This window comes from Cryptotermes secundus, unplaced genomic scaffold, assembly GCF_002891405.2.
Source record: "Cryptotermes secundus unplaced genomic scaffold, Csec_1.0 scaffold635, whole genome shotgun sequence".
Classification (NCBI taxonomy): Eukaryota; Metazoa; Arthropoda; class Insecta; order Blattodea; family Kalotermitidae; genus Cryptotermes; species Cryptotermes secundus.
The window spans coordinates 55861-67867 of NW_019733328.1; the positions used below are offsets into that span (position 1 = coordinate 55861).

Below are 12007 nucleotides of genomic sequence, written 5' to 3' on the forward strand. Positions count from 1 at the left end.
CCCGCGACCTTCCGGCTTGTAGCATAGTGCCCCCTGTCGTATTGGAGAGGCCCGCAAATCATGGCCTGCAGACAGATTTTTCGTGGTGCTCTTCATTTTCAGAAAGCAGACACCGTTATTACCCAAAATTAGGTCACGACCACTTCCCGTCTGATCCCGTCCAGTTTATTATTATTCTAATTACTATAAGTATTGATTAATGACCATGAAAAGAAGTGTAACACTTTTAACCAGAAATCTGATCATTGAGGACGTCAGCTCGTGGTGCAGTTGTATAAATGGTTACGCACGCTCGTTTACCAGTCGATTAATCTTGTTGTGTTTGTCCTGTTGCTGCGGTTTATAATAGCGTGTGTTGGGTTCGTGTTGCTGCGTGGACAATGCTGTCTGCCTCTACGTGATGTCTAGCCCGGCCCTGTAGCGCTGGGACACCGGCATTCATTTCAGAACTGTAGACAGTAGATGCCATTGTTATAGTACACACAACACGTTGTTTCATCTACTGACATTTTTGTCAAGTCTTGGAATGTTTGTACGCGTACAGTTAATATTGAAAGCTTTGCATACATATTTAAGTTCGGTGTTTGTTCCTCAGTTTTACACGTTATATTACACAGTGATTGACTGTGATTGATGAATCATTTAAAACACTGTGTTTTCTGCTTGTACCGCCCGTTTTAACGTTTTCCAAATCCGGCGTGTTTGAGTCCTTAGTAAAAGAGCATTAACGAAATCGTCTTCATAATGATGATGTCTTGTGTTCATGTGAGGTAGGAAGTGAAGATTTAAATGTTATTCGCTTGGGCTTGATTCACTGTAGCCTCTTTTAACGCCCTTTTTTCAATTATTTTCGAAACTGAAAGGAAAACGACAGACCGCATTCGTGATAGCCAGTGCCTGATTCATGTAAGAGGCCATCCGAATATGAAACATTTCGTTTCGCGTGTTTATAAAGTTTAAAACCTGTGTAATGAAATTCTTGCTTGATAATGTTTTATGATGGACACTGAAATTTTACGTAATTTAAAATATGCTGCGAGGCATTTACCAGAAATCGGAACCATATCTAGAGTGTGTTATGTTAGAGATAGGATAGGGTGCTATGGACTGGATTGATCTGGCTCAGGATAAGGACCAGTGGAGGGCTCTTGTGAACACGGTAATGAACCTTCGGGTTCCGTAAAATGTTTGGATAGTGACTGGTGCTGAGGGTATTTGAGAACGATGTGTTGAGGAGAATATTTGGACCGAAGAGAGCTGAAGTGACAGGCGGTTGGAGAAACCTGCATAATGAGGAGCTTCATAACTTGTACTCTTCTCCAAGTATAATTAGAATGATCAAGTCAAGGAGGATGAGGTGGGCAGGACATGTAGCACGAATGGGGGAGATGAGGAATGCGTATAGAATATTGGTGGGAAAGCCAGAAGGAAAGAGACCACCGGGAAGACCAAGGCTTAGGTGGGTGGACAATATTAAAATGGATCTTAGAGAGATAGGATGGGATGATATGGATTGGATTGATCTGGTTCAGGACAGGAACCGTTGGAAGGCTCTTGTGAACACGGTAATGAACCTTAGAGTTCCATAAATTGGTGGCTGCTCAAGAAAGGCTCAGCTCCATGAAGTTAATGTTTCATGAGGGGTGGGGGGTATTTTACGACGCTGTTGGTAGCTAGACGACATGGCGTCGAATGGAAGATGTCATATAAATTGTAAGGTAGCAATCTTCGCATGGATGAGGTATTGTCCTAGCGTTTTACTTGGAGATGAGTTGAACCAAGGAAAACCTGAGACCGGATAACCGGTGCAACTGCTACGGCAACCCGTGTGTTATCTGTTATGTACTTTTAACTGCATAAACCTTTTCATTCGTGGATGAATGCTAAAGTGTAACGGATATACCCAATTTTTATGCATATAAGGACCCAACATGAAGCACAAACTAGCCTCCTCATTTCGAATCTTGGCCAGTACACCGATTATTCTGATAGACGATTTTCTTCAGTTTTCCTGGCTCCTTCCAGACAAATGCTGTAATACTGAAACTTGGACACAACCTCTTCCTTCCACATCCCTTTTTATTCACTTTCCCATGACGACGTAACGGTTCGACGCCATCTAGTATGATACAGACAACTGATATCTTCCTTGGCATATTCTTCGACCCTGAAGATGGAGGCGATATGTTCCTCCGAAATGTCGGTTGATTTTAAACGGACTAAACGGCGTTTTGTCACACAAATATTATCGTAAAAGCACATGAACACAGTGCGATGTATATGAAATCAGACTTGTAACGAACTCCACGGAGCAAAGTCGCTCTTTAGAAAGCAGTAGTCTTACAGCTAATAAATGTCCCGCCTTTTATGGAACCGGAAGGCCCATTGTAGTGTCCTTAAACGTCCATAAAACTTTGTTCCAAACTGATTTCTCTCTATTTAATGAAATACGGATGGCCATTGTTATAAAAACGTGGTGTTATGTGTAGAGCTTGTCAGTTTTCAAACAGTGGTTTTAATTTGCAATAAACGAACACGGAGGCCATTGTCGTATGCAAAATTTCGAAGAAAAATGTTTTACTCTGCAATAAAGCCACTTTCCGTTCTTGTCTGCATTCTTTTTACAGTATTATTACGTCACAGCTGACTTCAAAATTACGGGGTATTAAAATTCTTAAGTTGTTTATCAAACCTGCCAAATGCTGTCACCGTGGGTTTAAACATGATTTTACCATTTAAGCAAAGATAATGGTATAGAAAACCGGCTTGTGAAAAAATAATATAAGAACAGTCGTATAAAACCACGCATTGTGATAGGTTAGTAACCTCCCAGATTAGGTCATCATTTGTTTCTGTTTTGGGTCTCATACAGTACGACTGACCTAGTAGTCACTGGTTCAGATCCACATATGGACATGACCACCTTCTCCTGCCTGTAATTTATCATACAGCTACAGTGGTTAGATCTCTCACATTGGTATTTAATGTAAACAATCAAAACGGCATCCTTTGAAATTATCTCGACCAACGTAGCAATGTGTATATATGTAGGGTCAGTAACCCTTTAACTCGCAGTGGTTACTATATGTACCATTCGCTACAACATTCAGAAACTCTGCATTCTGCCCACACAGTGTATTTATGTGTTCCATATGGTTCTCACAGCAAAAAGTGTCTGTTTACCCGAACAGCATTAACCGATTAGGCTTTGTAGCGGAGACGTAATGTGTTTCCTGTGAGGTACGAACTGAATTCTTATGTATTATTTAGAAGAAACTGTGCAGGGAGAAGCCAGACATGGGAAATATAAGAGGCTTAAACTTGGCGGCGGTCAAGCCTACGGCCGTTCAAGTGTCTGCCGTTTCGGAGTGTTAAATAAATTGATGCATAGGCTGCTGCACATTCCTGCACTGACAGATGTCCCTCTACATATTAGAATTTAATTTTAGTGTATACTGGTGAAGAGTGTAAAAGAAAAATGTATATATCACGTATTTACTCCTGTTAGAATAATGTAACCTCAGGTGGAATAAGGTGTAGGAAGTGAACACCAATTCAAAAAAAGACCAACCCTCTTCCCCCCACCTTTATCATTAAGGAGGACCAACGAAGAGGGGGTAATAAACAAGGGTCTAGGCAAGGGGTCTCAGCGGGGCCCGATGCCAGGAGTGACTGTGCCGGCTGATTGCCGGCAGTAAGCGTCTGCTCATCTCTGCTTTGTCAGTCTTTAAATAGTTAAATTCAGTAGGTGAAAAATGTGCTGCACAAGGACACTGCTTCAGATATTGCTGTTATGCAAAACGACGTAGTCAGGTGTTATCCGTTTAAAGCACAGTGGTCATTATATGTACCACCGGCTTTAACATACTAAAACTCTATATTTTGCCAACAGAGAGCGCATTTGTGCGTTTCGTACGCTTTACAAAATACGTGGATGAATTTAAAGCTTCAGAGGGTCAAGTTAACAATTCATTTACAAGATGCCTGGGCCATTTGGGGTATTAATGATATTAAGTGAGGAGTTTAAGGTACCAGGCTGTGTTAAAAGATCCTGTTTTCATAATATGTGCTGGGGTTGTGAACTTGTGTTCCATAAAACTGAAATTTCTTAACCGGTGAATAATTAGATTGGCAGCCTCTGTACTCTCTGCCTCTCCAGAATCTCTGGTATAGAGTTCTGTTAATTCAACATCTCTATGTATACAAAACATTGACGCGAAACTCCGGTAGTTTTCGAAGATATTCACGTTACGGAATTCGATTAGTCGCTGGCTTCCCACCGCGGCGACCCGGGTTCGATCCCGGGTCTGGTCAAGTGGGATTTGTGGTGGAGAAAGTGGCTCTGGGGCAGGTTTTCTCCGAGTACTTTGGTTTCCCCTGCCAATCTTCAGTCCACCAACTGCTCCACAACCACCCTCACCTATCATCTGGGGCTGGTACAATAGGCCAGAAGTGGCCGCAGTACAAGGGACTTAGTCCCACCCCACTAGCAATAAAAAAATAATACGGAATTCATTCGTCCTGCCCGCTACGTATATTTACGTTTTTCGGCTTATCAGTTCCGTTTGCCTTTGCAGTGGATAAGGCGAGGAAATGCGTTTCCCACACTGTGCAGCGTATGGCATTCCTATGTATGAGTATACCGCATTGACCTTGATTATAATTTTTTGGAAATAGAAATTCCGTGTTGCTATGATAATCACATTGTAACCACTAATTTAGTCTTTCGTGTTAGTTCTTTGTTTTATTCTGCTCTTGGGTTTTTGCCCGGTGTGAATGTGGACAGTGTTGCTGGCGTTTCGAGGGCACATGCTGTCTCTGTCGTCAGGTAAGAAGGCAATAATTGTACGTGTATTTATAGAATTTTGGTTGCGGGGAAAGGATAGTGTCTGGTGTCAAACTCGGGCCGACGGGGTACAAGGAAATGTCATATCTCTTCACCCTCCGTTGCCCCTGTTTGCCCTTTACGGCACACTAGCCCCAGCCCTACCTTCATGCCCATTTTGAAACAAAATCTTATATATAGAAAAACACTCACCCACCCTACTCGTTTCAAAGCTGAAAACGGAAGCAACATGTTCCTCCGAAACGTCGGTAACGCACTCTAAATGCACACAGTGCAAAGACCTAACCATCACACCACACGAAGGCTCAAATTATTTATTCACGTGTGTTCTCAAATGTTAACGATGTTAGCAAATGTTTCGGATAGAAGATTTTTGAGTTTATCGTTTGTACAATGTTTTGAAACGTAAAAAAAAGTAACGTTCCTGTTCATAACCAATTGAGCATTACGCCATGAAGACGAAAGGGGAGAGTGGATGTATAGACCCACGAATTTGGAAAAAGTAAAATTGTTCCTGTGTGTAACTAATAGAGCATTACGCCATGAGGACTTATGGGGCAGTGGGTGTATAGATCCACGTATTCTTAACCTCGGCACTAGTTAGAGCTAGTCACCTTCACGCCCCGGCTTCTTTACCTTCGGTACCCATTGTATAGGAAGCTGGTTGGGCCCAACAGCCTGTCTGATTTAAAGAAAATGGTAGTTTAATTTAAAGTATGTGTCAAGTAGATTCACCCCATAAAGTAAGGTAAAGGTATCCCTGTAACAGGCCGTGGAGGCCCATAGGGTTTTGAGATGTTGAGGTTCCCACATTTTCTGGGAAATCGGCTCATAGATGGCTGTAAGTCAGCCTTACGCGCCGGCCGCCCTTCACCCCCAAGAATATTCCTGGTACTCATCTCTCTTAGAGGCTGAGTCGACCCCAGGGACATAGTGCGGCCGGAAGGATTAGGTAAATTGAAAAAAAGCCAATGACCTCATCGGGTCTTGAACCCGCGACCTTCCTGCTTGTAGCAAGGTGCCTCAAACAACTACGCGACCGCGTACCCCAGATTCACCCCATAGTGTTTATAATGTAGAATTTCCAGTACTAAATTTTATGGAAGTAATATGAGAGCAGAAATCTTTTATTTCATGTATTTCGTACATAGAACTCGTGAGAATCACTCAGGGAGTGTACTGTATCTTAATTTGAAGTCACCGAGAACCAGCACTTGGCGATTATTTATTTATTTTCGAGGAAATTTAAATAAAGAAACTCATGCAATTGGTAGCTTCAGGATTCTCGTTCAAGTGTGTGTTTACATGATGTCATTTCCATTCTACGCCGTTATGCTTTACTTGAGCAGTAGAAATTATGTTGGCAGCTGGAACCGCCGCGCACCCGTATGTATTTTTTTTTAATTTACCGTAAGATACCCACCCCTTTAAACACACGTGCGACTGCAGTAGACTGAACCTTCATGATTACAAGCAAAAAATACGAATATGACCTGCCTTAACGCTACGTAAAGGACGCGGTCAGAGATTCTACAAAATTTCTTTATTTAGATGTTTAAACATAAATTTGAAAGAATAATTTGACTTTATCTTAAAAAAAAAATACAAATTTCCGAACTGCTTCTCAAATGTATGACATTGTGTTTCATTAAATTTATTTAAAAGAGTTCTTATGCGCCGAAAATAATATGTGGACGCGGAAACATTGATTTGGCCATAACGGTTATCATTTCTTTTTATAAATTAGTTGTTCTTACGTTGGGACATTTAAGTTAATATTGACGCAGTAACATCGTGTTAGAATTTTGTAAACGTTAGCTTTGTAATACACGTAATATTATTAGGTGCTGTAGTTATTTATACATATTTTTTTCTGTATGGCTCTACAGCCATTTGGATCTTGGCCGCTTTTTCAGTTTCTTAATCCTATACGCAGTCTGTAGGAGTCCTTGGACTGTGGATCAACCCGTCGCATGGCCGCTCCATACACATAAAACAACACAAACACAAAGTAAACACACACACACCCATGCCTCGAGTGGGATTCGAACCCACGACGTCAATTTTCGAGCTGGCGAAGATCGATCATACGTTAGACCAGGCCGCGCCATAGCTCAAGCGGTTAGTCGCTGGCTTGCCATCGCTGCGGCCCGGGTTCGATCCCGGGTCCGGGTCTGGTCAAGTGGGATTTGTGGTGGACAAAGTGGCGCTGGGGCAGGTTTTCTCCGAGTACATCGGTTTCCTCTGCCAATCTGCATTCCGCCAATTGCTCCACAATCACCCCCACCTATCATCTGGGACTGGTACAATAGGCCAGAAATGGCCGCAGTACAAGGGACTTAGTCCTATCCCACTAGCAATTAAAAAATGCCCTAGACCACGCGTCCACTATGATCGGTGGCATTTGTACATACGTAAATCTAATTATACTGCCACATGTATGAATGTGACTATAGACGGGGTTTGGATTGGTAATTGGATTTATTGAACACTTACAGATCGTAACTACAAGTTAATTGTAGCGCTATCACAAATTCACACACTCACCAAGTGTTATCAGTCTTCTGAATCTTCACCGGTCTTCGCCTGGTAACGGCTTCAACTCTGTAGATCTGTGTTCCCTTCCTATCCGGCCGCTTCCAAGTTAGTCCATTGGTGCGCGTAACTGGCGTTGTTTACAAGGTCATTGCTTAGCAACGGGTCTACAGGCTAACATTGCGTTACAATTAGCCATCGAGCAAGTTAGCTGAGGCGGTAAACGGACCTGACTTGTATTCTGGAGGTATGCAACATGAACTACCCCGAGCGAAGTTGCATGCGAAGCTGACCACTCACCTTTATCGATTGCTGAGGTCAAGAATGGTCTAGCTGTACCTCCACTCCCCCATTACATCTTTATGGCATGATAATTAATAAGCACATGACAACATGACCCGTATAGTTTTATCATCATCATTCGAAGTGCTAACCCGTAATTGGCTTCATAGTTGTTAATAAGTGACTTGAAGTATGTGGAAGTTGCATAATGAGGTTCGTAATTGTATTATTGTAATTGAATTATCACGTTAGGGAGGATGGCATGGATAGGGCATTTAGTACGCAAGGGGAGAAGTGCATTGCATACAAAGTTTTGGTCGGTAAGCCGTATGCAAAGAGAGAACTTGAAAGACGTAGGCGATGGTGGCAGGATAATATTAAAATGTCAAAAAGAGTAAAATATGTTGGGAGGTCGTATACTGGATTAATTTGGCTCAGAATAGGAACCAGCGTGAGGCTCTTGTGAACACGGTTGAGCGACTGTTAGCTTCTCGAGGGTGACGCTCTACTCCATGTTGATGTTATTAGTATTGTTACTGCCGTTTATTAAACAACGCTTTCAGTAGCTGGGTCGTGTAGAGTCGGATGGCAGGGTGATACATGAATTGGAAAATATTTGTAAAGAAGTGGTCGTGGCCGAGTCGACGTTCTTTGGACTGGGTTAGCTACGAAAAATCCCTAGGATGGCACCTGTCTCGGCCGAAATTCTGATCGATTACCCCCAAATACAAGTCTAAAGAGTTAATTGCCGATGTTATTGTTGTTGCCATTATTATTATTATTATTATTATTATTATTATTATTATTACTATTATTTTCCTTCAGGTCTGTTGCTCCGGCGTGTTCGAGCTGAGGTTGAAATCGTTTATCAACGACCGTGGGAAGGACAGTGCTGGTCAGTGCTGCAGTGGGACTCCATCCCAGGATTCCGGTGCCTGTTCCGGACCTTGTCGAACGAGATTCCGGGTCTGTCTGAAGCACTACCAGGCAAAGATCGATACAACCTCGCCGTGCACGTACGGGGACGTTATCACGCCAGTTCTGGGCGAAAACACCGTTCGTCTGGTTGGGTCCGCGCAGCAGGATGGATTCGCGAACCCCATCAGGTTCCCCTTTGACTTCGCCTGGCCGGTAAGTACCTCATGGTTTTTGTACAGGTAGTAGTGTTTAAAATATCTTCGTGGATGCGTGATTATCAGACGGTCGTGACCTGTATACTCTCCAACATTTTTGTGGTAAAAGAAAGTTGTCGCACTAAGGCGTGAAGGTGTCCACATTCTCTTGACCTCGGCACTAGCTGCAGGTGAGTGGTCACCTTTACCCCCCCCCCCCCCTGCCTTACTCCCGGGGAAAGAACCCCAGATACTCATTGGATAGAAGGGTTGGTGGACCCCAGAGCCTGTCTGGACGACGTGGAGAAGAGAGAAATCTTGACCCTATCGGGACTGGAACTCCGACCGTTCTGTCGCCCAGCCCGTAGCCAGTTGCTATACCGATCTACGACGTCCCGGCTGCAACATTTTTGAGGAGGAACTCAAAATCCCCGGTCAGGGTAGCGATGTGTGTGCATAGATTTTGACCCTGCACCTGGGATAGCGGATGACCACTCACCTCCAGCTAGTGCCGAGGTCAAGGAAATGTGGATTTATAGATCCACTCCCCCATACGCCTTCATGGCGTAGCGATTAATTAGTTAAGCACAGGGACAACTTTACCTTACAGACCAAAAAACGAAATGGGATGCTCACCACCTTAATGCCACATTCTTCATGGAAACACAGAATGTCAGTTGAGCAATACGAAACAGCAAGACAGAATGTACGTACGTTAAATGATCCCCCCCCCGAGCTGTTTAAAATGAGAAGGTTAATGTAATGGTAACGTTTTTGATTTGTGTTCGAGAAGCCTACGGTTATAATTTCAAGGGGCTTGGCGCCAAACGAATTGATGGACAGTAATCCGCCAATCGTAAGGTAACTCTGACTCTAATTAGCAGCCGCTACCTGGCAAGGACTATTGAAGAGACAGAAGACTTGATATGCGCTGCAGTGTGTAAATCAGTGTGCCTGTTAAAGTTATTAATACCTGTAGTTTAGAGTTGTAAGCGTTGTAATTCAGTTATATAATTATGAATCCAGACCCCAGTGTCTAGTCACTTACACGCGAAAATATGTTATGGAAATAATGTTTCCAGTGGTCCAAGAGTAATGGTGACACCTCTGTGCTTTGCCTGAAAGCCGTACTAAACTTACGTGTTAACTCTGACTGTGAGCAAAAGTATGAAGGGTGGAAGGCAAATGGGAAAACGAGGGGGAGGACTAACTGATTGACAGGCATGTAACTCTTTCATTCTTGGATATCTACGTAACCATTATTACAAAAAAAGAAACTTTTTTTTTCATCACTTTGGAATCCTTTCTTGGAATAACAACAAAAAAAGAAAAAGATGTTAGACAAGGTTTCTATTTGGTCGACTGAAACCATTTCGTAGTCTTAAGGTTACTTGTGTGTGGGTTTTTTTGTTAATTCTTTTTTATTTCTTTTCTGTCTTAAAGAATTTAATCTGTTTGCACATCGTGTTAGTAATTGTGTGCGTCTCTTTGTGAAAAATAAAGAAAGACAGGCAATGGTGGAGGATTGAGGTGTAGAGCAGAAAAGAATGTATTCAAGACTCTCCTTCCTTGGCCTCTCAAAACCAGTGGAACTCGGAATACGTACAGTAGTCCAGTGTTCAGAACGCCGCATAGCGAGTTAACCAGAAACTACTATCAGAACAAAAGCGTTCACAGATTAATTAGGGACAGCGGTTTAAATATGTTCTTTTTAAAGTTTGAAGTTGGACCCCAAGTCATTAGTTGCCTTGGGAACTTTACAGTTGTCAGTGAATTTCGTTAACACCCAAAATTTTAATTTCATTTCCTAATTTTTCAAATTCTCTGCAGTAATAAAGTAATACACGAGTTGGGTTAACTGATAGATTATCGCTATTTCTAGTGATGTACTTCAGACCAAGGAGAATGTGTCGTGTCATGTCATTTCTCTGATACTCGTATTTTGAAACGAGGAAAGTGCCACTAGAGTCTAACGGGTTCTGAGGATAGTGTCAAACATTCGAAATTACTGCGTGTTTGGACTTTGTCCATCGTCCGGTGATAGAGGTTAGTTCTTAGAGGACCTGAAGACGGAGACAGATCCAGTTTCCGAAACGTTTTGTATTTTAAAATACAGGACGATGGACAAAGTCCAAAAACTCACTGATTCGAATTGTTGCAAATATATTATTTACACGAGAGAAAGTCGTGAAATTATTAGGGTTTTCTTTTTGTGAAAATGTATGTTCTGTCTGTAATGGGAAAACTATTCGTCATCGTCAGTTAGTGACGTACACTATTACGTAATCTTCAAGAGTACTGGATTCTATTTTCAACATACGTCCGGTGGTAAATTCAGCCATATTACGGAGAACTTTTATTCCGTAAGGTTGCTTACACAAGAGCCAGGATAGCTCAGTCTGTATAGCGACTGGGTACGGGCTGGACGACTGAGGGGCCAGAGTTCGAGTCCCGGTAGGGGCAAGAATTTTCTCTTTCCACGTCGTTCAGACCGGCTCTGTGGCTCACCCAGCCCCTTATCCAGTGTGTACCGGTTGATCTTTCCCCTGGAATAAAGCGGCCGGGGCATGAAACTGACCACTCACCTCCACCTAGTACCTAGGTCAAGAACATGTTGGTCTACACGTGTATACATCCACTCCCCCATACGGCTTTATGGCGTATTGCTTAATTCATTAAGCGCAGGGTCAACTTTGCTTACACAGAGTACGATGTAACCTGGTTCATTGGGCGGATGAACTGCAGCAACAAAATTTTGTCAACAGTGCTTTTTTCTTTGCCGGTACGCATAACGGCAAACTTGGGAGGTATGTTGCCGGTACGTTGTACGTTTGAACCTCGAGGCCAGTTGCAGTCGAGCATGGGACTACCGGCAGGCAGGTTTTCAGAAAGAGAACCGCCCCTTGTTACCATTCATTATCTCATATACGAAGCATCGCTAAACAGTTCACGAATAGGAGCTGAGGTTCTCACAGCGGTGGTCATTAGGAGTTCTGTCCTCTGGGGTATAGCGCTATGTAGGAGCTGAGGGTCTCACAGCGGTGGTTATGAAGAATTCTGTCTTCTGGGATATAGCGCTGTGTAGGAGCTGAGGTTCTCACAGCGGTGGTCATAGGAGTTCTGTCCTCTGGGGTATAGCGCTATGTAGGAGCTGAGGGTCTCACAGCGGTGGTTATGAAGAATTCTGTCTTCTGGGATATAGCGCTGTGTAGGTGCTGAGGTTCTCACAGCA

At 43.0% G+C, this 12007-nt stretch overlaps 1 protein-coding gene across 1 annotated transcript in view; it reads left to right on the plus strand.

The window, feature by feature from the left end:
• LOC111868039 (neurogenic locus protein delta) overlaps positions 1-12007 on the plus strand; it is a 79821-nt gene that overhangs the window by 4343 nt on the left and 63471 nt on the right. Inside the window, exon 3 of the mRNA XM_023858383.2 lies at positions 8489-8794. Within this exon, the coding sequence (XP_023714151.1) occupies positions 8489-8794 (306 nt within the window). The remainder of the gene's footprint in view (positions 1-8488; positions 8795-12007) is intronic.